Raw genomic sequence first — 27,230 nt, 5'->3', positions numbered from 1 at the left:
AGGTTACATCCTCAGCCAGGCTCTCTAAGGATTCAATCATTGCCAAACCTAGATATTTAAGTCAAAGAGGACCATTCCCAAGAATCAGACCTTTCCAGTTCATGAAGGATTTTAAGATAAATTGCCAGGACTTTAACTTTATTTTAGTTTAGTGGAGCAAGGGGGAACGACTAATTATTCAGTCTTACGGTCTGTGTCACAAGAGAGATGAATGACCTTGCCCATTAAGTAGTATGGTAGCTCTGTAGCTTATTGAAATCAAAGCAGAATACTATCTGCTGAAGTTTCACATTCACACTGAGTCAAGAAGAGTTTGCCCCATCAAAATAACACTGTCATTCTCAATCTGTAACATTCTTATATAAAGAAAACCATTGCTATAGAATTCATAGTTTTTAAACAGCATTATGGTAAGTTACAAAAATAATTCTGTGGCAACATCTTGCTGCACGCAAAAAGTACTGAGAATAATTTGCATTTTTTAAAAAAATATCTTTTTCTCTATCACCCAGGTGCCCCTCTCTACATGCTATGGTCGACCTGTGAGACAATGTTCCATAATGAGAATAATGTCCTATGGCAAGAAGCTTCAAATTATGTGGGGGTTAATTTCTGTAGCATAGTAAACATTTTCTATAAACAGTTTCATGATTCAACTGATGTAAACAAAGTACAATGAAAAACAAGATTCATGTGGGCAGTAATCATAGGTCTAAAAGGAGGAACAGCTGAGACACATGCAAGTAGACTCTTCCGAAAGAATCAAAGAGGAACCAATTTAATATGGTAGTTCCTTTTCTCTCATGGGCTTCTGGATGGCCCATTAACAGAAAATCATCAGGAGGAAAAAAAAAAAAAAAAGGAAAAACTACTGGCCAAGTAGGCAACAGTTGGAGGGGACTAGGGTAAATAGGCTCAGTCGAGAAGGGTGAAAGCTCGGATTCCTTAGGATAATGCAGAATTATTCATTCAAAATGCTTTGGAGACATCAGGTATATCTGGATAAACAGAGCTTCACTTAAAATAGTCAGAAGACTGACTGTAAAAATGTTACCTTCTTATGTGTACACAGAGTCACATCTTCTTACCAGGCAGCCAAAAAAAAAAAAAAAAGTGTTGCTACATTTTACTCTAGTTACTACTGGCCAGCTCAGGGAGAATAAACTGGATTCTATCCTGACTTGCACATCATCCATGGACTTGTTAACTGGGCCCACCCCGCACAATTTGTATTACTGATGATGCATAAGCCAGAAAGAACACAACTTGACTTTCAGATTCCTAGCTTTGTAGGGCTGACACTTGGCTTTTCTAAAGTAAGTAAAATAAAAAGATGTTTAAACTCTCCTTTTACACTCTCTTTTTACATGTATTAAAGCCAGTTTAGAAATCATGAAATCAGTGACATAAAATAAACATGGAATCCCTATGATGCTATTTGGGCAGAAACACTTTTCAGAGATTAAACAAGCTTTGGGACTAGTCCAAAGCCCACCAAAATCTCTGGGCGTTTATTCCTTGACTTAAAAGGGCTTGATCTGAAACCCACTGAGCAAGAGGTGGAGACTAATCCGAAAACAAGAATGGCAGTAATAATCTGTCTACTGTAATTAATAACCAATTGTAACTGAGCACTAACTGCTGTTGTGATAATTAAGCCTACAAATTTGCCCTAATTGTGAGGGAAGCCATGAGAAGTGAAAGTTCATGAAATGTCACAATAGCCTATTACAACAAGCAATGATGGGAAAAGCAAGATAGAAAGACTGAATTAGTAAACAGAAAAAAGGCTTCCTGTTATAATACAAGGACTGTGTTAAGATTATGACTGGTAAACATGAGGAGCAGAGGACCGGAAATCAATGAATCAAAATACCTGTGTCTGAAATTAGGTCTAACTGATGGACAAAATAACGAGGGGGTGGATTATTCCACCCATCACTTCCTTTTGGGGTTCTTAAAGAAAGAGACTTTGGGAGAAAAATTGGTTCCTGGAGTGAGCTTCACTATCCTGGCTGCCACAAGAGTCTGGCTTAGCCGGCAAGACTGCATATTTTGCAACACTGCTGTACACCTGTGACCAGAAAGAGGCAGCTCAAAGCAACGTCCTAAACAGTCCAATGCTGGTAACAAGTTTGCCAGGTCTTGGAGTGGCTGATAAGACCATGTGCTATGTCTGTGTTTTTCCAGCAGTAAGATCAGAAGTGAGAGTTAACATCAGAGACAGAAGCTGCATTTTCTATCTTGGCTGTTCTTTTCTCTCCCTTTTTATGTGTTTTCTTATTTTGACTTCTTAGGAAACAGCATTTTAACAGCAGCAGCAATAACAACAGCCCATCTCAACTAACGTCTTTTTTCCCCAAAAGGACAGTTATTACCATCCTTAATATCATCTAAAACTGTGAAATGTGTTTTTTCCTTTCTAAATACTTTCAGGAGAAGACCCTCTCTTGCATTCCAGGTGAGGTCTTGGGCCTTGAGTCCAAGTGGACCTTGTTCAGGACCTCAGTCATTGAGGCAGCCATGAAAAGCTGTGGCCTGAAGGCGGTTGGTGCCTGTCATGGTGGCAACCCTAGGACTGCTGGTGGACTCCAGTGGTGAGGGAAGCTGACAAGTCAAAGGAGGCGACCTGCCGAACAATGCTCGCGAACCGGACTCCTGTTATGGCTGAGAGGTACTGGCTGTCTAAGAGTGCTGCAGCTGGGGCGGTTGTTGAAGCAAAAGCCCAGGCTTGGGCGGAGTTTGGAGAGACTTTGGATAATGACTACCAGATGGCCTCAAAGGTGTTCCGGCAAACCATTCGTCGCCTTAGAAGGGGTCAGCGGGACGTTGCCCAGACTGTACTCAGTAAGGGTGGTGAAACACTGACTTTGACTAAGGAGACTGTCCGAGAGGTGGAAGGAGCACTTTAAGGAACTCCGCAACTCGATGGACATGCCCCCCTTCCAGGAGGCAGCGCCAGACACCTCCGGTGAGATCGGATCTATTTCTGATGCTGAGGTCAATACGGCGGTAAAGTGCCTTCGTAGTGGTAAGGTAGCAGGGGTGGACAAGATTCGCCTGGAGATGCTGAAATCACTGGACAATGTTGGGGTGTCATGGTTAACGCGCCTGTTCAATGTTGCGTGGAAGGCGGGTGCAGTACCTCCAGATTGGCAAACCAGAGTGGTGGTCCCAATCTTTAAGAAAGAGACCAGAGGGTGTGTTACAACTATAGGGGATCACACTCCTCAGCCTCCTTGGCAAAGCCTATGCCAGGGTGCTGGAGAGGAGGTTACGCCCACTAGCTGAACCTCAGATTCAGGAGGAACAATATGGATTCCATCCCAGCCGTGGAACAATGGACCAGCTCTTTGCTTTCTCGCAGATACTTGAGGAGTCGTGGGAATTTGCTAATCCAGTTTATCTTTGTTTTGTAGACCTGGAGAAAGCATATGACCACGTTCCACGAGATGTCTTGTGGGAAGTGCTGTGGGAGTATGAGGTGTCAGTGCCGCTTTTGTGTGTTATCTGGTCCCTCTATTCTCGGAGTGAGAGCTGCACTCGTATTCTGGGCATCAAGTAGAGTTCATGCAAGGTGGGCATTGGACTCCACCAAGAATGTGTCTTGTCTCCACTGCTGTTCATGATTTTCATGGACAGGATATCAAGGCACAGCCAAGCTATGCAGTGTATCTGGTAGAGGGGCTCAGAGGTGGCATCTCTGATGTTTGCAACTGATGTTGTCCTTCTTGCTTCATCAGACTGTGATCTCAGACACTCACTCAACGTTTCGCTGCTGAATGTGAAGCGGTTGGGATGAGAATCGGCACCTCCAAATCAGAGGTCATGATCCTCTCCCAGAATAAAGCGAACTGCTCTCTTCAGGTGAGGGGGGAGCAGCTTCCCCTAGTGGAGAAGTTCAAATATCTAGGGGTCTTGTTCATGAGTGATGGCAAACGGGAGCATGAGATCAACCAGCAGATTGATGCGGCAGCAATGCAGGCGCTGTACTGATCCATGATGGTGAAGTGGGAGCCAAGTTCTCACCCAAGCTCTCTGTTTACAGGTCAATCTACGTCCCCATCCTCACCTATGGTCATGAACTTTGGGTAATGGCCGAAAGGACAAGATCGCGGATACAAGCGGCGGAAATGAGGTTTCTCCACTCAGTAGCTAGGCTTACTCTTCGACATAGGGTGAGGAGCTCGGCTATACAGGAGGGCCTCAGAATAGAGCCGCTACTCCTCTGGATCAAGCGAAGCCAGTTGAGATGGTTCAAGCACCTAATAAGGATGCCCCCTCAGGGGCTTCCATTGAAACTCTACCGGGCATGTCCCACTGGGCAGAGGCCCTGAGGTCAACCCAGGACACGCTGGAGGGATTATATCTCCCGGCTGGCCTGGGAACGCTGGAGAATCCCCCAGGAGGAGCTGGAACCTGTTGTGGAGGAAAAGGAGGTCTGGTCCTCCCTACTCTCCATGCTGCCACCGTGACTCTCACCAGGAATAGCTGCATAAAGGAAAAAGAAGACGACGACGCCGACTTTCTCCAGCTAAAGGGAAAGGGAACATGGGGTATGCTTAAAATGAAAGCCTTATTCAATATTTTATATTTCAGATGCTTTACATTTCAAAACCTTCCCCCCTCCTCCTTTTCTGTATTTTCAATAAATTGTTAACAATGATTTATCATGGCATGTTTGCCATGGTACCAAGCAGGCTGAGGTCTCTGTACACCAAACCCCAAACTTTGTTTACTGTTGGACAGTTAGGATCATTGTAATCCCTGTGACTCTCTGGGCCGCTTTATTCCATCTAAATTAATACAGTGCTGCTGTAAATGTAGATTAGGTAAAACTTTTCAGTAGACCCACTTTATAATTTAAGGAAATCAAAGCAGAACATCTAAAGATTTATTTTTTATGAAAATCAATGTAACCAGTTGGACATTTCATATAGCGCTAACCACCACCATGGCACACAAAAAAAAGATTAAAAGAAGAAACAAAGGAACATTTTGAAAGAGCATGTGCCAAATGTTCAACTCTCCATCGGGGACAACAAACTTGAGTTACAGCAATGTAATAGAAATGTGCAAAAGTGCTGGGCATTTTTACATGGTTATGTATAAGGTAACAGAGTATGAGCTGAATTCTGGTCTCTCACAGGTGAAAATCCAGTTGAAGCCAATGAAGTCAATGGTGTCACTCCACTGTGGAAGAGCAGAATTTGGCCCTATACAAAATGCAAAAATAAACCATTCAAATCTCTTGTTTTACCATATGTAGGCTGCTTTGCATCTTTTCCTGGACAGTCTGATCAGAGAAAAGACTCGTATCTCAGAGCACACATATGCCAAGTGGATAGACAGGAACTGCACATGTAATATTTTTGAGGCGAAATGTGTTGGGGAATCTTCATTTAGCGACCACCTCAAGGGTTCAAATTTTGATTTTGTAAGCAGTATACAAAAAGGTTCCAGTGGAGCACATTCAAAATGTGGTTTGATTTAATAGTGTGCCTTGGCAAGCATGGTAGCATGAGAAGGACAGGAGGAGCACAAGAAAGAGGAGAATTAAAAAAAAACCCTGTTGTTGAATCTACCGTAAAGAAAGCTGTGGCCTTTGCCGTCCAATAACCATGTTATTGGTACAGCCAGGGAGATAGGCAGGGAATGAAGGATGCCAACATCAATGCACTAGGGACTAGCCATCTTAAGATGGCTTCTTGGCAGTCACTATGCCAACTAATTCAGGGAACCTATTTGCAATAAATTAAGTGCCTCTCTCATTGCCTGAAATCTGTCACACTCAATTATCGTTAAGTTTGGCTTTTTTGTAATTATGCTTTACTTTAAAAGGTACCGACAACAGAGAATAAAATAACAAAGGTGCAACTCTTTTTAAAGCAGTGCACTTGAACTCCAGTGAAATGCCACCAAACACACTTTTAACGTAAATATGCCTGCAGCAACCAGAGTTAATATGTAGCAGCAGTTTCCCCAAACAACTACTGGCCTAAATCTTCCAGAGTGACACTTCCTGCATTTAGATGGCTTCCTTAGCATACCTTTATTGTGTACTGATAGGCTCCTGCCTTTGGCTGCCATGGAAATGTCAAAATGCTCGGTGAAAGGATAATGGGAACATAAACTTCAACTTCTTGCTGGTTTCGTACTGGTACAGGCAATGTATGAACACCTCCATCCTAAAATAAGTAACAGCATGTACAATTATAAATGACATTCATAGCACTTGTTAAAAGAAAATTGTGTGTTTATTTATAAATAGGTTACTGAGGAAACACACACACACACACAAACAAAAGGATATATTTAGCAATTTTTTTTTTTATTTTTTTTTTACTATTAGCTCTGCACTTCCTGTGAGCAAATTAGCAACTCATTGGAACAATGCCTACTCTATATTAGATATGCCATTGTCATTACTCTGGAGCCATAGATGAACATGGCAATTTACTGGCAAATTAAGTAACAAGGAGCCCACTTATCCCTTCTCCACTCCTTGTACTTCATAACCCTTCTTCACACCCTGCTCAGCCCCTTCCTACTACAGTCTGTTCAGTGAGAAAGGGACAGATTGTGGTTGGAGAATAATGCATCTATGCCCAAGGAAGGGATTCTTAATACCATACTCTGAAACTGGCTGTTACGTTGCCATCAAGAGCCTTCCATGACTATGATTCCCAATGAAGATGTAATTCCCCCTGCTGTTACTCCTGCTGGGGTTCTGAAAACACTGCAAGTCTCGCAGACCTTGGGGAGTTTTTTTCAGAAAAGCTGACAGAGAGAGGCCGACTGCCTGAAGCAGAGGGTGGAATTGGTTCATCACTTTCAAGGAGCAGCTAGGAAGAGATTTGAGAACACATGTGTCTCAGTATTTGAACCCCATCAAGTTTCAGACATAAAACCAAATCGCTTAATGGGGAGGAACCCTCCCAAACTGAAGTGCCCTGGTGGCTGCATACTTGGCAGCCACCACGACTGGCCAGGTAGCAGAAAAGTTTAATCAATATTCATTTTGAAGAGGCTTGTAGGCTGGTATGTTTGGCCAGTCTTCTTTCTAGCATTTAATGATCACTTACCAAATGACAGAAAGTGTCCCAAAATGTAATGTAATGCAAAGCAGGGCCAGGACATGGCACAGTGAGTCAGAATTTCCCTACACACAGTAGTAAGCCTTGACATTTACTCAGAGTATGTGACTGGGCCCTTAGTCAGCACCCTGCTACAAGACATGCCCACGTATTCCGGATAGCTACCAGAGAAGAAATTCAGAGCAGTGCATTTCAATCACTCTAAACAAGCGGTAAATGGCACACAACTAGGAATCAATCTTGCAACCTTACTCAGGCAAAACATCTATTATTCATTCTTTCTATTTTTGTAGCATTCAGGAGTCCCACCTACCGACCAGGACCCCATTGTGTTAGGCACTGTACAAACACAGAACAAAAACACTTTGTTGAGCATTTTGCTTAAGTAAGAAATTCAGGCTCTGCCCCCTCGTCCATTTATATATGTTCTTATTTTTGTGTGGCTTAGTCATTTAATTCCTATTTTTGCTTTCAGAGGAGTATACCAATAAAAAGATTCTGATGTGTATGTACTTGATAATTTTTCTAAGCATATGAGCAAACGAGAACATTTTTTAGTAAGACATACCTGATCTACTACAGATGTTAAAGCAGCATCGATAATAGTTTGACCCTTCTTTATTGCTTTCACATAGTGATATGATCCATTCAGAGAGGACTTCAAAATCTCAAAATATTCTTCAGACAATTCTGTATTAATTCTGATATTCTGAAATTAAAATATATTGCTTATGTGTTGCCAGGGATTAACAACATTGAGGAATACATGTCAGGACAGCAAAAAATATTATTTTGTTAAAAAAAAAAAAAATCAGAAAATCCAACCAGAAAAAAAAAAAGTCACACTACACATATATGGTCAACTTACAAAAAAATAAATCCCCAAATATCCAACCTTGCTCTCAGACAAATAAATAAGATTAAGCTACAATTTCCAAGTTTAGGTGTTTGAGATTAGAAAGCTACATAAGGTTTTCAGATGTGCTGAGCAGACAGCTTCCGAAACAGATCATTCATGTAGGTGAATGAATATGGATTCAGATGCCTAACCTGAGGTACTGAAGTTTGAAAATGTTGACATATAAATAAATGTAAACAAATGTTATAAAGTTACATTGTATAACTAACTATATATAGTTTAACAAGCTTATCTGAAATTCAGGGGTATAAAAGTTTTTTCCCCCCATTAAGACAGACATCACCCAGTGCGTCAAGATCATCTTATTGGTTTCCTGTGGGACAGAGTACTAGCATCCAAAAACACTTCTATCATCATAATTTAGGAGAATTTATTTCCATCAAAAACAACCTCTAATGTTGCGGGAAAGGACATCACTACTTCTACCACTAATCAATTCAGATTTTACAACCTCCAATTTAGAATTTCTCTATTCTGTCATCCTTAATACGCAAGGAAATATATGAACTATTTCCCTAACAACAAATTTCTTCATAATTTGGGTTAAAACTTACACCGGGGTAGCTATGTGGTATGGGGTGTGAAAACACCACACCCCTGAACAACATAGCTATGGCAACAAACCCCCCCGTGTATACACAGCTATGCCGACAGAAGAGTGCTGGTGTTGGTGTAGCTGATGTACTTAGACAGTCTTAGAATGTCAGGGTTGGAAGGGACCTCAGAAGGTTATCTAGTCCAACCCCCTGATCAAAGCAGGACCAATCCCCAGACAGATTTTTACCCCAGCTCCCTAAATGGCCCCCTCAAGGACTGAACTCACAACCCTGGGCTTAGCAGACTAATGCTCAAACCACTGAGCTATCCCTCCCCCCTATGGTGGTGTTCTCCCTACCCTGGAAGAAAAACTCCTCCTGTCGATATATGTTGCGTCTACACTGGCAGCTACATCTGTGTAATCACGTAAACTTACTCCATAAAACTAGAGAAGAAACACCTTTGACAAGAGGTTCAAAAAAGATTTAATACCTTGAAAATGTCTGCTAACTACACTCGGTGCTCATCCTTACTGGCTGCACTGGTTTGGAAGTTTCCTTCTATCATAAACTTGCAGAGATGCAGCACGCCCGCCAACATTCTCTCAGTTTTTCTGTCACATGTGCTAAGATGTGTCCCGACAGAGCTACCCAGCATGCTTTGTAACAACAAAAAATTTATAACTTTCCACGTCTGTATAAGTAAAGGGTTGCTTAGCTAATTGCACAAAATTTTTCACAGATTTCCTAGATACACAACGTCCAGTAACACAGAATAGAAACATATACCAACACTGCACTTACATCAGATAAATACACCTTATTGCTTGATTTGTCATATGCGTCTATTGTAATTTCATAAAATCTGCCTGTTTCTAAGACCCATCTGTCACCAGGATGAATTGTAAATCCTGTAAAACAGAAAACATTCAACAGCATAGACCAGAAGGCCATTTATGTGATGAACTATTATGTATCATATATTCACAAACATTTTGGTTCATAAAATTTAAAGATGTGCTTTAATTGCTAAAGACTAATGGTGGGGAAACAGAGGAAATCAATAGTTAAAGCCAAAATTATTTAATATGAAACATTTTCTTATTAAAAAGACATTTCTACTATACTATAATATATATATATGTGAGCAGGTACAGGGACTTAGATACCATATGCACCGATACTGCACAGAGGCATTGATACAGGTATATAGTTTGAGAATTTGTTAAAGAAATAAACACTCGGAAGAACAACAGCAAATACTAACCTAAATATCCAGGATCCACAACATAGATAGTGCTGTTTGGTAATCTGGAAGCACCTTGCATGCGAATACCTGCAATCTCAGTCAAGGAACTAAAAGGCTTTGAAAGAAGAACATTAAAACTAACTTCTGTCTGGGACTGCTTTCATGGCTATTTAAAACTGACTCCATGTTCCTGAAAAGAAGGACACAAAAATGCTAGCTCCCTTAAGAGTGAGCATTTCCAGAATATACTGGTTTACAACACGCACACACTCTCCCTTCTCCTCCCTCCCACTAAGGTAACAGACAAGATAATTTAATGGATCTTTTCCAGGCCTAAAGCCCTAATTTCTAGGAGCACGTCAAGGTATCTGAAGATAGTGGTATGACTGAACTCACAGCAGTGTTGCTTTCTACACCTGTCAGCTAGTGCTGATTTTCAGACCACTGGGCAAAGCATGGATAGTTTTATCCTGGTATGTGGCAGAGAGTGGAAAATCTGCCTCCTGACATCAGGCATTGAGCACCCCACAGAAAGGATATTTTTGTGCCCCAGCACTAGGTTAATTTGTCCCTGCTGCAATGCAGTTACCGTTGATGTTGCCTGATCCAACTTGGCAACAGGCCGAGCTGGATCTCCCTCAGGACCAAGGATGTTGTTCTGAAGCTGCAGTTCATAGTGATCTGAAGGCATCATTAATTCTGTACATGAAGCAAGAAGACACATGAAACAACACAAGCTAATGTGTCACTGTTTGGACCCTGTTAATTATTACTGATTAATTTTTTATTTGATGCCTAGCACACATTAAATTGGCGCTTTAAATAGTTTTGTAGAAAATGCATTTTCTACACCCGGGCATGAAGCATAATCTAAGCTAGATGAATAAAATAATATTTTGTTCCCATTGCTGAAGGCTCCAACTAAAATTGCCTTCCTGCTTAAAGGAGAATGACATCAGACCAATTTCTGGTCTTGGCAAAAGGAACTTTTTACATGAGCAACTGAAATCCATGCTGCTGCATCCCATACTGCCAGCTAGAGAGCTGAAGTAGGTCTAAGTGAATACATGATTTCATATCTGGTTTCTTAAAATAACTCCCATCAACGATATTGCAAGTTTCTTGTACTTGTACCTGTATCTTATAAACAAATCTCCTCATTCTCTGAAATTGGTATGCAGCTAGTTCAACCTTTCTCCAATTTTCATATTAATTTGCCAAGAAAATGGAGTAACATCTAAATCAGGCATTTCACAAAGTGAATGAGGCCTTTCTGTGGAAAACAAATGTACTAAAAATTCAAATGTTTCCCCGATATGAAAGACAGATGAACACGTTTGAATAAGACAGATGAACACGTTTGAATAATACAAACCTGGATCCCAAACTTGCAAACTGTTATGCATGTGCTCAAATTTATGCACATGACTAATCCTTAATAGGACTACTCCTACATAGAAGATAAGCATATGCATAAGTGTTTGCATGATGAGAGAAAGGGAGGGAGATAAAGGATATCTCATCATAATTTTAATTATGAAAGTTTAACAATCTAAGGTGAATTTAAGACCATTTCCTTATCAGTGTACAAAATATTTTAATTTTCTACTCATAGGTGAAAAATTCACACTGAATGTGGAATATTAAGAAAAATGGAGGAAGACAAACCTGTAATCTTGCCTTGTCTTATTTTCTGAACTTTATATTGAAGTGATGTTCCTACCAGCAGGTAGATATCATAAGCTGGATTTAGAAGAATGTTTTCCAAAATAAGCAACCTGACTTCTGCAGGATGTACATTCTATTGGTTAAAAGAAAAAACAAAAGCCACATTTTAAAGTAACAAATATACCCATTTAAAAAAAGCTTCATAATCCACAAATAAAAAATATGTATAAAATTATTTCTGTCCTGAAGAACAGTTTAACACCACCACTTTTCTAATGGCAATAGAACTCAGAGCACGTAGTGGTACACAGAAGCACAGCTTCACTTGCACCATCAGCAATGGATACTAAAGGAGATAAGCAAAATGAGACATTTGAAGATATCTGAGCAGGGTCAAACCAATCAACAGTTAACTTAATGATTAATGTGTAAAATGTCAAGTGATGAATACAAAGATGAGGTCTCAGATATACAGAGATGAGGATTATTTGACCATGAAAGAAGACAAGCAAAAATAAATAAATTAATAAATAAATAAAACTGGCCAGGGTGTTAGAGACAAGGTAATCAAAATATTTTGGTGACAATCATTCCTCTCTAATCATTACAACAGTACTTGTTGTACACCTCTTATTTAAGGTCAACCAGTGTTTTCATAAAGCCTTCCACAATTGCTTTCAAAATTTCATAACTTGAAAAATCTTAATGTTGGCACACTTCTGGGGCTTTGGGCTTGTTTGAAGTGTACCATTTAATAAATATCGATAGCTAAGAATATCACATGACTAGACAGAAAAATACTGGATTTCAATGAAAGAATGTACACATCTTCTGCAGCGCTGGAAAAAAGATAAGTGTATCATAAACATTTGTATCTGTTTGTGCTCTGCAGGGAGCATTTTTATAAGGGTCCAAACAGATTAAATGTAGCAGCACTCCAAAAGTCTGTACAGTACCATGCATCATACCAAACTGTTACAGATTTTTTTTTTTTTAATACGACTTCCCAGAATAGGACAAGCGTAGTATGTATTTGCTACCTGTGTTTTTCTTTTTACACTACAGTGCAGCAAACATTTAAATTCTCTAATTGCATGACAGTTTTGAAATGCTTCAGAAGAGACATTCGGATGCATCAGATGCAAAGTACTTTTATGAAGAACTGGCATTTACATATTTACCAGATAGACTTAAGAGTGTTTTTTCCATTTTTTAAGTACACCTCTACCCCGATATAATGCTGTCCTTGGGAGCCAAAAAATCTTACCGCGTTATAGGTGAAACGGTGTTATATCGAACTTGCTTTGATCCCCGGAGCGCTGCTTTACCGCGTTATAGCCAAATTCGTGTTATATCGGGTCACGTTATATGGGGTAGAGGTGTACTGGACATTTTTTTTTAACCTCATCACACATTTAAAACCCCCCACGTATATTCCAATCTTTGGCCATGATTAAAAATGTTACACATAGAACTGCAGGCTTTAACAAATTACATTTCTTGAGGGTGGAGAGGTGAAAAGAAAAGTGAGGCTTTGGGGAGGAAAATTGTTGTTAAATACTCAAGGAAGCTTGAAGGAGGCCAGTTTTAGTTTATTGGCAAAGTAACATGTATTGCCATGTGAGAGGCTACAGGGTGAGTTACTGTGCAGCAAGCCAGGGTGTGACTCTATAGCACATCATCTTGCAATGCAGTAACATCCCGTGTGGACACTGCTACAGTACACTGAAAGTCCTGGAGTGTGGCTTGGCTTAAACGTGCTACATTTGAAAGCATAGTATGCTAACTTTCAGTGCGCCGCAGCGGTGTCCACATGGAACTTGATTCACAGAGAGCTGGTGTGCTATAGATTCACCCTGGCTTGCCACAAATTATCTTGCTCTGTAATTTGCCAACTATCCCTTGCACAAACTGGTGCCAACAGTGCTGCAGAGTGCATTGGCATAGCCAGTACTACCAGCAGTAAAGTTTCCAGGTGAATAACGCTGTCTCTGACCTCCAGCTCAATCCAACTGGCCATGGCATGATTTTAAGCACTTTGAGAACTGACTCTGCGTAGAAAAGTCTACTAAATAGTGGTTACACCAGGCAGTGATTAAATTTCTCAATTAGCAAATAATAATTTAAAATGTATAGCATTTTCCAATCAAGAACCTTAAAGTTCTTTACTGACATTAATAAACTTCACAACACAACAATGGAATACTAATGCCATTTCACAGATAGGGAAACTGAGGCATAGAGTGTGTAAGTAATTAGTCCACATTGCTGCAGCCAGGAAAATATACATAGTGAAGAGTTCATGAATCATGTGTGCTTTCAGCCACTAAATCATGCTTCCCCTTACAATCAGATGTTCTCTCCTTATGGTCTTTTGCATATCCAGGTAGAACAACTTAGGAGGCTCGGTGCATTGAAGTTTGTTCATATTTTGGTTTATTCTTAATAGGAAAAAATAAGAAGGTGCAGGGTAATAGGAAATTCTTGGGGTTTTTTATTAACAGGGAATTTAATTTACTTGTGTATAGATGGATCTCTCTTATATCCTTTCCTTTTTATGCAAGCCATTTATATTTGGGGGGAGGGATAGCTCAGTGGTTTGTGCATTGGCCTGCTAAACCCAGGGTTGTGAGATCAATCCTTGAGGGGGCCAGTTAGGGATCTGGGGCAAAAATCTGTCTGGGGATTGGTCCTGCTGAGCAGCAGGTTGGGCTAGATGACCTCCTGAGGTCCCTTCCAACCCTGGTATTCTATGATTTGCCTTTATAGCCCAAAGACATGCCAAAAAGTGTTTATAAAAAAATGAAAGTGGCCATACAGCAGTGATCACACTGAAGCTGCAAAATGTAGTGCTCTGTCCTTCTTCCAACTTTCAGGTTTACTGTCCTGGATAGTGGGACAAACACCAAGAACCTGGGTGATATCCTGGGCCCAAAAAAGTCAATAGTTTTGCCACTGACTTCAGTGGAGTCAGGATTTCAGTGCAAGAATTCAGCCATAAATTATGTTCTGCATCCTGGCACAGCCCACAAATTCTGTGGCCCTTTAGAATTTGTTGACTGCCTGTCACACACTGCAATAGCTGCAGATGCAAAAAGCTTGTCCCTGCAGCAGCTCAAACAAGGAAGCAATTCCAAATTATATATTGTTCAGCAATGTTGCAGAAGGATGAGGTGGAGAATTTAATCTTGTGGAGAATGCGTCTCACCCTACGATTTTTGGAGGCAAGCACACAATGGATAATCTGAGATTTGGAAATGCATTTTTTTTCAGGGAGGTCCAACATACCTTTGTTTGACATGTCTTCTAAAACTGCTATGATGTGTGTGTGTAACTCCTTTGTTTATTGCATATTCCTAATTTTATACACTACACAAAACCAAATTCTGTTCTATTCCATTTGCTTGAGGGATGTTCCACTGAAAACACATGTGGTCTGGCAGCAGTGAAAGATTTAAGGACAATAGTAATAAAGCAAGTCATATAAAGTTCTGAGCAGGATACTACTATTTCAATCAAAATTCACAGAATGATGCCAGAACCAATGCAGAAGAAAATAAATACGAAGACAAAAAACAAAACCAACTACAACTGGCTAAGAACCACAGCAAAAATAAACATTACTAATACCAGGCCATACTCTGATCTCATCAGCAATAATGTGAATCTGGAGTAATTGCAAGGAGTAGAGCAGAATTACTTTTCAATTGCACCACTGAAACCAAAATATGGCCCTTAAGATACACTTTTATTTTTGTACTTCTAAACAATATTTTCAGAGGATGTAGATTATTTAACCAATACCTGAAAAACATAAACCAATATATTTTGTTTAATCGAGAAACTGGCAATATATCAAGTAATTGCATACAGATACTGGATGGATTTTTTAAAAATACTGTAAGTGAAATATTAAAATATTGCAAAGTTTAAAATACTAATGAAATGCAAAACATTCCTGTAAGAAATAACCCATTTAAAAAAAAAAAGAGATAAATGTCTGTTAAATAGATTGTACTAACAGAAAGGACAATTTCATTACTAGGGTTAAAATGAAAACACAGTTACTGTAGATTACAAAGAAACAAATAGCATAAATCAATAGGAGACCTGGGAAAAAGGCCAATGCTATAGTTAAACACACTTGTTTATTAGCATTTGATCTTGCTGCTTTCTGAGACTGGAATCTAATGAGGCAGAATTGATTACAAAATGAGGATTGGTACAATGCAGGGAACTAAGGAGGTGGTCTCAATTCAACAAATGCACAACACAGAAAAAAATCCATCAGATAAATCTTTAATATTTGTTGACAGGGAGCCAGAGGGCCAAAACCTCATCCCACAATGAATGCTGATAATCACCGAGCAGTGGGAATGCTTCTGTTTGGTAGCAGTAGTAGATCAAGGCTCCAATTCAGCAAGGTACCTAATTGTGTGTCCCCCACTTGAGTCAGGCTGATAACTTGCATGCTTAAAGTAGGGTTACCATATTTCAACAAGCAAAAAAGAGGACGGGAGGAGCCCCGCCCCTGCCCCTCCCACTTCCCGCCCCCCCAGAACCCCCAACCCTCCCCCCGTTCCTTGTCCCCTGACTGCCCCCTCCTGGGACCCCTGCCCCTAACTGCCCCCCGGGACTCCACTCCGTATCTAAGCCTCCTTGCCTCTTGTCCCCTGACTGCCCCAACCCTTATCCACACCCCCACCCCCAGACAGACCCCTGGGACTCCCACGCCCCATCCAACCACTCCCCACCCCCTGACAGCCCCCCCCCAGAACTCCCAACCCATCTAAACCCCTCTGCTCCCTGTCCCCTGACTGCTCCGATCCCTCTCCGCACTCCTGCCCCCGACAGCCCCCCCCAGAACTCCCAACCCATCTAAACCCCTCTGCTCCCTGTCCCCTGACTGCTCCGATCCATCTCCCCACTCCTGCCCCCTGACAGCCCCCCCCAGAACTCCCGATCCATCTAAACCCCTCTGCTCCCTGTCCCCTGACTGCTCCGATCCCTCTCCGCACTCCTGCCCCCGACAGCCCCCCCCAGAACTCCCAACCCATCTAAACCCCTCTGCTCCCTGTCCCCTGACTGCTCCGATCCATCTCCCCACTCCTGCCCCCTGACAGCCCCCCCCAGAACTCCCGATCCATCTAAACCCCTCTGCTCCCTGTCCCCTGACTGCTCCGATCCCTCTCCCCACTGCTGTCCCCTGCCCCCCCTTACCCTGCTGCTCAGAACAGGGTGTTGGGCTCTGTGCCAGCCGGACACATGGCTGAGCTCCCCTGCACAACACAAAACCCGGTCCCTGGCCCTGCACAGGGTTGCCGGAGCGGGCTGCAGGAGGAGGAGCTGCCGGCCGGCTCAGAATGCAGGGGGGGGGGGGGTGGGAGGAGGAAGCTGCTCCGGAGTCCAGCCCGGGACTTTCCTGCAGCCCTCCCAGCCGCTCGCTCTGCCTGGGGGGAAATCCCGGACATTGTGAGTGCTTTACAAATTCCCCCCGGACGCTATTTTTAGCACACAAAAGGAGGACATGTCCGGGTAAATCCGGACGAATGGTAACCCTACTTAAAGATACACATGTGTTTAGGTGTCTTGCTGAATCAGAGCCCTGTTGAGCTACACAATGCTACACAGCATTAAGTGAAGGCCAGAATCTGGCAGATGTTGTCCAAGGATATTAATAATCAAACATTAATAATAGCAGCACTTATTAACAATTGTATGATGTCAAAGCACTGTGCAAATATCCAAGTGTCATTATGCTCTGATCCAAAGACAATAAACTTGGAATCCCAAGATGCCATTTCTTTTCATAATCACTTTTCAACTTCCAGTAGAAGTTTGCACAGTTTACAAGTGAACAGCTGTTTTTATAACTGGGAACCTTACATAATCTGGGATTTCAAAAGTAAACTGTCTTATTTCTGGCTTGCACAACACCACAGTAAGTTCATGTTATTATTAGTATTTGTATTACAACAGTGATTAGAGAAATGAGAGCCCCACTGCACTAGGTGCCATATAAACATAAAGTGAAAGGCGGTCTCTGCCCTGAAGAGCTAGTGATCGAAGAGAAGGAAAAGAAATTGTGAATTTGGAGTGCATTCCTTTGTAAAACAAACTAAATAACATAGGAACGAGATATCTACACCATCATGTCACAGAGTCAGGTTTAGAAACTAGCTTTGGGACCCACATCATCTGGGGAGCCCATTAAACAGTATAACTGCACTATTCATCCCAAGTGCTGGGCAAAAATCAATGAAGTAGTATTGGCAATCACCTCAGAAAAAGCCACATAATATACCCATTGGTAAAGGGGACAGTAGCTGATAAAGGAAGAGATGTTGGAGTGGGGTATGTAGTAATATGGAGGGAAAATTAATGTGGTTCCAGGGAAGTTCTGCCATGAAAATAAAAAAATAAATGAACCGTATGAATTTCTTACCTTATAAACAGATTCCTGTATTCTTGCTTTTAATTTGGAACTCCCTGTTTTCATTCCAGACACCAGAACGGTGTCTCCTTGTTTGGCAACTTTTTCCATCTCTGATATATAGGAAGGCGGTATGTAGGTAGATTCTAAGAATTTGAGTATACTGAAAAGTGAACAGAACAACTTTATGAGACAAGAGTCATGAATAATGTATGCTAACCTGGGTCAGAACTACAGTATTGTCTACTTCTAGCACATATGCCCATAGCACATGTAAGACGCTTATCTTAAACCAGGAAGGAGAAGCTCAATTTTCACTTATATGCCTGAACACATGAATGTTAAATTAAGCTTTCATGGGTGCTGTATGGGCTTGTGTAGGACTGGAAAACATAGATGGCTATAATACCTATTTGCAGGTCCCTTTTCTAACTTGTACTGCGACTGTTAGGCATAATTGTACTCAGTACCAAGATAATTCAGAGTTCGCACTGTATTCTGCAATGGACATATAGTGCACAATACATCTGTGTGCTCGGACACTGTGGTACTCTGGCTTCTGTGGCTAATTTGTGTAGTGACTGGTATAAAAGTGCATCTGAAGCCTATGTATAGAAGGCAGGACCTTCTTAGAGACATACTGGAAACATGGATGAGGTATCTCCAACGATGTTTCCAGTGTGCATATAGAGGACTCTCTAGATCAGTGAGGTATGGTAAATGGGAAAGGCATTGCAGTTCTGTTTGTGATTAAGAGAACAGTGGTGTTTTGCTCAAGTGAACTAGAAGGGCGTTTGATGTGAAGTGGATAGGAAGTGCTGATTAAATGTGTACAGGCAGTATGTAAGTTATGTGTTTTGTGGTCTCTGATGGAAATTTAGATGAGGTATAGTAATTAGGAAAAAAGGAATTTCTGGTGTACAGGATCTGGGTAAGTGTTGATAACAGGGTCACATTTTGAAGGTTGCTTGCAAAAAAACACCAAAAACAAAATTTAGGATGAAATGTTCCAAGGAGCTGCATGATGTTAGGCACCAGACCTCCACTAGATTTCAATGGGAGTTCAGCAACTTAAAGCCTTCACGTTTCTTTAAAAAACAGCCTTAAACTCTGAATTTCTTGCTTCAAAACTTTTTTTTTTTTGGGGGGGGGGGGGGGGGAAACACAACCACTTTATTAAAAATATTATATGTTAAAAGTGTGACAGATTTTCCATCCCTTGGAGTTTTTAAATCAAGATGGGATGTCTTCCTAAGAGCTGGGTTGGATTTTCAAAAGCACCTAAATGATTCAGGGCTTGTCTACACACAACAGCTGTACCATTTAAAAAAAACAAATAAAACAAAACACACACATTAGTGCAGAAAGAGTTCTATCCATATAAGCTGCTAAAAAGGCATGTTCTGCCATTACAGGCAAAACCCAGGGGAAATACTTTCAGAAAAAAAATAATGTAGGTTTGATCAGAGAAATTACATTGGTTTACTATTAAAAAAAAAAACAAAAAAAAAACCACACCCAATATAACAGAGTACTACAGACACAACAACACAGATATTTCACATTAATGAGCAGGACTCTTAAAGCACAATATACTTTCCTATCTCCTCTGCCTCACGCTTTGATTCACTTCCTTACTAACTAAATTTTGCTGGATATTATTTTCTTAAGTAAATGGAAATCCTGCCACTTGAGTATGAATCTATTGTGTCTTAGCGTCCAGATTATATATTACAAGAACGGCGGTTTAATGTTCTACTTGGCTAGTGTGTGGGAACTGCTTGATAGGAAAGAAAATTGATTTAGTGTTTTATATGCTTCTGGTATGACCAGAAACTGAAAAGTATGTCAGGCAGGCATTTCTGGAGCTGACATTCATATCAAGCAAAGCAAACACTCATTGTAGCATTTACTATGATGGATACTAGTAGAGTTCTATTAGACAAAATAATCCTGCTTTGCTGAAGGCCTGTTACCAGTCAGTCAGTATCAATATAAAGGCTAAACCAGAACGTTGGGAACCTAAAATGAAAAATATCCCAGATACGACAACACTGGGTAGCCTTCAAAGTTGATGAGTTTAATAAGAGTAGAAATTGAAATCCCTGTAGCGTGACTCCTCTCAGTCAAAGGAAATCAACAGAATATTAAAGTAGGTACAGTGAAAGCTTATGCAGTACCTATAAGTGAGGGGAAGACTGTTGGTGGGTAAGCACAGGAAGCTAGGAGTATTCCTATCCCTGCCACAAGCTCTCAGTATGATGTTGTGCAAGAACTTAACCTAGCTGTGTCTTAGTTTCCCGTCTGTTAAACATAGATAATAGTATTTTCCTACCGTCAAAGGTGTTACAAGGCTAAATTCATTAAGAAGATGCAAAACACTTTAAGACCTTTGGATGGAAGTTTCTATTAGAGTTCAAAGTTTGGGCTAGACCAGAGCTGGGCAAACTACGGCCCGCGGGACCCTCCTGCCTGGCCTCTGAGCCCCTGCCCCGAGAGGCTCGCCCCCTCCCCCGCAGCCTCAGCTCGCCCCACCGCCGGCACAATGCTCTGGGCGGCGGGGCTGCGAGCTCCTGGGGCAGTGCAGCTGCAGAGCCGCGGCCTAACCCGGTGCTCTGTGCTGCGCGGTGGCGTGGCTTGCTCCAGCCGGGCGGTGCGGCTGCCTGTCCTGCTACTCTGGGCGGCGCCGCTGTAGCGCCGCCAGCCACCGGTGCTCCAGGCAGCGTGGTAAGGGAGCAGGGACAATTGGACAAAAGGCAGGGGAATTCGGGGTGGTGGTCAGGGGCATGGATGAGGGTCGGGGCAGTCAGAGGGTGGGGAACAGGGGGGGTTGAATGGGGGCAGGAGTCCCGGGGGGGCAGTCAGGAAGGAGAGATGGGGTTGGATGGGATGGCGGGGGACAGTCGGGGGCAGGGGTTCCAGAGGCGGTCAGGGACAGGGAGAAGGGGTGATTGGATGGGGCAAGGGTCTCAATGAGGCAGTCAGGAGGGGGGGGGGGGGGTTGGATGGGGCGGTGGGGGGTCCGGGGACCGTCAGGGGACAGGGAGTGGGTGGATGGGGAAGGAGTCCTGGTGGGGGCCGTTGGGGCAAGACGGGGGGGGGGGGGGGGGGGAAGAGTCAGATAGGGAGCGGGGGCCAGGCCATTTCTGGCTGTTTGGGGAGGCACAGCCTCCCTTAACCAGCCCTCCATACACTTTTGGAAACCGGATGCAGCCCTCAGGCCAAAAAATTTGCCCGCCCCTGGGCTAACCCCTACTCACGAATCAATGGGACCACAAGTGTGGTGTGCAGGGGCCCTACAGATTATAAGTGCCAAGCAAGACACTGTGGTTTGGATTTTCAAAATGTTGTAAGGCTAAATCTGCTACATCTTCCATTAGAAAGCTAAATGCCCTGCTCTGAAAGCTTCAAAAACCTCATTAAAACCTTTTAAAAAATGAAATATTTGTTTCTCAGTACAGTTCCTTGTAAATGGTGTCGAGAGCCACCAACACCTCAACCAAACTTTGGCCACCTTGTTGGCAGTCTCGGCAGAGTGGCCAAGTAGTGAATGGGCCATAGCCCCACCTTCCAAATGAGAGGCTAACCTCTGACCTCTGCAGCCACCCCCATATCCTTACGTACCAATCGCAGCACTAATACCTTATCGTTTTCCCCAGTTGTTTGGGGAGGGGTCAGCTCTGGCATAGTTGAGTCTATTGCTAATTTTTTAATGGTGGTTTAGAACTATATGCACAGCTTCTGAACATCATCAATTGTATTTTTATTATTGCAAATTTTAAATGGGTGTGGAAGTGCCCAGAATTGTGGACTGGCAGTTGTAGTAGTCAATCTAAAACAATGAATCTGTATACTATACTTTGGGTATTATAATTTCAGTTTATAGACCCAGATTCAGCAAGGTATTTTTGTTCATGCCTAACTTTAAGAACATGACTAAACCTGGAGCCTTTGAGAATAATGTAAATTGTGCTTACCGCAATGCATTGTGCGAATCTGAGAAGCCATCAGCCTCAGTATCTTTTACTATCGTCCAGTCAAAGGCTAACCCCGCCAATGTGCTAAAAGTGTTTCCTATAAATCAAATGAATAATTAGGTAACAAAATTCAAAATGACAACGAAGTCTTCCTGCTGCTTGGAAACAAACAAGAAATATCAATGAACAGAAGCAGGAGCATCTTAAATTTGCAAAAATCATTCAAACAAGATAGTTCTTTATTAAAGTTAAAAAGGAGAGGTGTTTTTTTAAGCCAGATAACTGGAAGGTTTGGAGAATCAAAATAGAATAGAGAATTGTTTACAATTTATGGTTTGATATGCTGCTTTGGATCTTCTTCTTAAATACTTAGCCGAATGGTCGGCCGTAACCATCGTTCACCATTGGATCTGTTCCTGTGCAGCCGCAAGGGCTTGACGGGCTAAGAGTCCAACACTGGAACAGACTTGATGCGCCCCCATAATAAGAGGTCAGCCTCTGGGCTGCCTCCACTCCTCAGTTGGTGGAGTTTTATCCCGGATGTTACAAGCCAGCTGTAGAATGGAGCTCGCCGGAACGTCTTGTGGCATTCTTGCGACATATCCAAAAAGCGTAAGACGCCATCTGCAGACAATGGCCCCAGTAGCCTGTAGTGACCATAAACATCTGTGGTACAAATGCAATTGTTCCACTTTAGGCCCAACATATGAAACTGGGAATGCTCTGGATCCCAGTACGTATATACAGGTATTATCATACACCCTCACCGTTCAACTACAAATTTATATTTTCTGGTCACACTAAGTGTACCAGCATGTCTGCTCTGGAGAAAAGGGAATTAACTGGCTGAATTTTTAATAAGATACTGCTGGAATCACAACCTTCCCCCTTCAAAACAAGAACCATCTAAACCTTGATTAGATTCCATGACTACTTTTTGGATACCAATAGGACACATGCATCCTTCAATACAGGTTATTACAAAAGTCAGATGTGACAATGGGCCCATTCCTGGTAAGCAGCAAAACTCCCACTTTCTTTGGGCCAAGTGGATATGAGGCATCTTTGTTTTAATGTTGAAAGCATCACAATATAATTTATCTCAAACTCATTTTCACATGCAGGATGGATTCCAATCCCGAAGTATATGTGTGCCACTTAAAATTAGAAGCATTTTTGCATCATAGGTGCTAACAGACTCCATAACGAAGTGTTGCTGACTCCCTAATGGTACATTAGGGCAGATATACAAGTCCTTGAACAACTCAGTGGTTTGGCAGAAAAGGAGAGGGTTAAGTCCTTCACCTCAGCTATTTGCAGAAGGCCAGATCCAACTACGCCTCAAGTCAATGATAAATCTCTTTTACGGCATGTGTATGTCACAGTCATATCTCCTAATTACCATATATTCCACATTCTAGTGGAAACAAACCACATATATGAGACACTTCAGACATATCAATAAGGAACTATCAACCTATATGTAATTTTATACACCTTTCAGATAACTCATAGAGCCAAGCGCATAATCCAGCACTTTGAGACATGTGGATCTGAGATACTCTTTGGGGAATTTGGGATCCACATTTTAATGAAATGCACTTTCCATATATATTCAATATGACTTTTTTAAACCTGAAATGGATTTACCGGTAATATAGACAATTCAAGTTATTCATTTTTTGGGGGGCGCTAGATCTTATGTCTTGTCTACACTACAAGGGAAATTCGATCTGAGATACGCAATTTGAGTAACGTGAATAGCGTAACTCAAATCGACATAGCTTAGATCTACTTACCACGGGGTCCACACTATGTGATGTCGACAGGAGACGATCTCCCACCGACTCCCCCTTCTCTTCTCGATCCGATGGAGTACAGAAGTCGACGTGAGAGCGATCTGCGGTCAATTTAGCGGGTCTTCACTAGACCTGCTAAATCGACTACTGATGCATCGATCGCCACTTGTTGACCCCCCCAGTAAGTATAGGCAAGCCCTGAATCATTCCAACATGTGAAATAACAGATATTAAAGGATTATAAATGGAATAAACATACTGAAGCCAGATAATTGTCACATGCTGAATCTGAAAGTCTTTTAGAAAGATCTCTCAACCTTTGGAGAGATACTGCACCCACTGAAACCAATTACAAAGCTCCCATTGGCATTCATGGGTGCAGGGCTGAAGCCTTATATTGTGCTAGTATTTTTTATTATTAATAATAATTTATTTTCATTTATATTCTTTGTTTTCCTCTCTCATTCTTTCATTGGCAATTATAATGACCACTGCCAAGTTCCTACAGCTAAAGGCTTATGGCATCATCTAAACCACAGAAATGTTGTAACAGTGGTAATACAATTCAAAGCATATTTTCCCTCCCAAATATATACAGACACCCCGCAGGTTACGCAAATCTGCACTTATGGAAAAAGTTCCGAAAGCTAGAGATAGGAGGTGGGGTTTTTTTGGGGGGGGGGGGGAGGGGGGGGCCCCGCGGGTGGTTGCGCGAAAGGTCAGGTATACATTTCCAACTTACGCAAAATTTGAGTTACGCAAGGCGTTCCAGAATGGAACACTTGCGTAAGTTGGGGAGCATCTGTACTATACAGATACAAACAGCTTTGTATCCTGCATGAACAAGATTGTGACTATAAAAAGCATCTTTCTATTCTTCCATTCTAAAACTTCTTTCTTTAACTCAGTCTATTACCGGGGAATATGTTTCAAACTGCTTGAGGATATTTTATTTAAGATGCACAGAGCTAAATTAGCTGTTCTCATAACAGATGTTTTAGTTTTGCAAAGCTAAGACATGTTTTCCCTCATTCTTGCTCAAACTAAAGATGCAAACAGGGCAAGGAGAGAAAAGCACATTGTACCAGTGCAGAGATGTGTCTTAACAGTGCCACAGCAACATTCAGCAGAAGCACAATGAAATCCCTGCTGAGACAACGGGGACAGGGCCTCTGCAGCACAGGAGTTATCCAAGGTAAATAAATGTTAGAAAATCCTATCCTAGTCTCGCTGGAGTCAATAGAAAAACTCCATTTGGACTTTAGTTAGTAGCAGGATTTAGCCCGAAGTATAATTTAATAAGAGTGGCATGATATATTAAATTTCATCCTGCCTATTAGAAACTGAAAGCACTTTAGTCCCACTATGACTTGATTAGCCTCCATTAATCCTTATACAAAGTTTACGCCAAGAACACACTGATCAATCAAGTAAAGATTAAGTTTGGACAGGAGTTTAAGAAGTCCTTTTAGATACATCGGGATTATTTCCCCATCCTGCTCTTGCTAACAGTTCTATGACAGCAGTTCTAAAGCAATAGCACTACCAATTCTTTGGTACACTGAGCTATGATAAGACTGGAGTTTCCCTGTTCCCAGATTATGCCATAAAATAACATACAACCCCAATATAAAAATTTATTATTTTTTTCAATGGACTATACATATATTATCTTGTCAGATGGTACTGAGATCCTTTAAGAATAGGGAACTGTGACAGGAAGTTTCTCAATACACCTCAGTTTGGTGATAAACAGCAAGTTGTTGGTTTTTTTAATAAAATCCAATTTCAAATCTTCTGCTCTCTTCAAAATACTTTTGACCTGAATTTTTGTATTTAGTTCATCATGGAGAATACAGGTGATCTCTAACACACAGCAATTCAGGGACTTCATCTAAAGATATACTGATGAAGCGCACTATATAAGTAGTAGGTCATTAGAAGAAGCAATTTTATTGCAACATAGTGATTAACATAGATCAAAAAGTTATGACAGACACAGCACAGTTACCAGCCATGTGGACCCAAATGCAAAATCAGGTTACTAAAATAGGTGTAACATATACTTTACAGTGATTCCTGCTAGTGGTGCTCTAAGTCAAGAACCACTCATCATTTCTAGGACAAATCACTATTTTAAGCAGCTGAAATTCATATATATAACTAAGGAACTGCAATGGTTCCAGCAGCTTTTTGGAATCCCATATATGAAATTACTTTGGGCCCTGATCCCACAGGCCCTACCCAGATAAAAATCCCATTGAATTGCAGGTTTGGCTTGGTCCTACAAATACTTACAAATGTAAATAACTATTCTTGAACTCCAGACTAATCATGTGAACTAAGCTATTTCCCATTTATTAGTTTGTCTAAACAATGTAAAAATGTTATGGTACTTTTAAAATGTTGAGATGGAATTTAATCTTAAGAGTTCTGCTCTTTCACCAACAACTGGAACTTCAAGCATTTAACAAGAAGCTTTCACTGTATTTAACTCTCCATAATTCACAACAAGCATAGCAAAATAACTTTACTTTCCTAAAATATTTGGTAGAAAGTTTTGTCCAGAACCTGTGAATCAGAATTTTGATTCATTTTACACTGTACAAAAATGAATCCAGTCTAGAAGCTATGAAGACATGTACATGCACAGTAATTTTGGGATTAATTTTTTTAAATATTTACATAACTGCTTTAACATTAACATTCTCCATGTTTACAGAGTGCCTTGATATAAAGCTATTTTGAGATAATGGGTGACTGAGTTTACACCAAGACTAATTTGACTCATAGTATCAAAGATTGGTTGAATATCATCTCCCTTCTTCATACACTCATGAGGCCAACTTCCCTATGGTGTAACTATTGTCCTAAATTTTTTCAGCAATGCTGCAAAACTATTTGGGGAAAGTGCTAAGTGCTTATTTACATAATTGGTGTCATCAGAAAAAATACATGTTAGACCATATTTAATGTTCATGTTTAAAATGTCTTCTGCTTTTTTTACTGGCACTAACAAAAGTAATTTGCACACAATACATTAGGATGTTAAGTGTGCGACATAACTCCAAAAAAGTATGTGTAAGGGGAGGCACCACTGTGAACTATATATCTAGGTACTGCTATTTACAGCATCCTCTGTCACAGGACCAGAGCTTCACAGTAAAGCATGACCTGATCTTTCATACAAGATGCAATAATGAGGCATAGTATATGGTCAGTCTGAAACAAAGATAACATTTTTAAAAATTCCCTAACATTCCATTATGTGTGTAAGTGAAATAATATACAAGTTACTACAAAATCTACAAAATATCATCATGTATACGTGCAGAAGTCCAAAGTAAAAGCCAGCTACAGGCCCTTTGCAATGTTCAACTATTCACCAATTACAAGCTTATTTTTTCCCCTTTATTTTTGCTCCTCTTGTATGCAAAAGAATGAATAATTTACTGTCTAAAAGTCATTTATTCAGTTTTCTTAAATAACAAGAGAGCACCTCTGAAACGTAAAGACTGTCTTCAACAATTCTGCTCATGTTCCAAAACTTGG

At 41.2% G+C, this 27,230-nt stretch overlaps 1 protein-coding gene across 2 annotated transcripts in view; it reads right to left on the bottom strand.

Annotated features, from left to right (window-relative positions):
• The window catches only part of NUP210 (nucleoporin 210), a 113,484-nt gene that overhangs the window by 67,289 nt on the left and 18,965 nt on the right, over window positions 1-27,230 (bottom strand). For both annotated transcript variants that reach the window (XR_010589093.1, XM_008165503.4), the window contains exons 4-11: window positions 21,880-21,976; window positions 17,915-18,065; window positions 11,470-11,602; window positions 10,342-10,500; window positions 9,820-9,888; window positions 9,357-9,463; window positions 7,666-7,806; window positions 6,051-6,188 (exon numbers count right to left, since the gene is read on the bottom strand). Coding sequence is in view for 1 of the 2 variants with exons in the window: in XM_008165503.4 (XP_008163725.2) it covers window positions 6,051-6,188; window positions 7,666-7,806; window positions 9,357-9,463; window positions 9,820-9,888; window positions 10,342-10,500; window positions 11,470-11,602; window positions 17,915-18,065; window positions 21,880-21,976 (995 nt within the window). In the remaining variant the exon portion in view is untranslated. The remainder of the gene's footprint in view (window positions 1-6,050; window positions 6,189-7,665; window positions 7,807-9,356; window positions 9,464-9,819; window positions 9,889-10,341; window positions 10,501-11,469; window positions 11,603-17,914; window positions 18,066-21,879; window positions 21,977-27,230) is intronic.

Source organism: Chrysemys picta, chromosome 7 (assembly GCF_011386835.1).
Source record: "Chrysemys picta bellii isolate R12L10 chromosome 7, ASM1138683v2, whole genome shotgun sequence".
NCBI classification, from domain to species: domain Eukaryota; kingdom Metazoa; phylum Chordata; order Testudines; family Emydidae; genus Chrysemys; species Chrysemys picta.
Note: the sequence above shows the minus strand (reverse complement) of the source record. Positions and strands in the feature narration are given on the sequence as shown.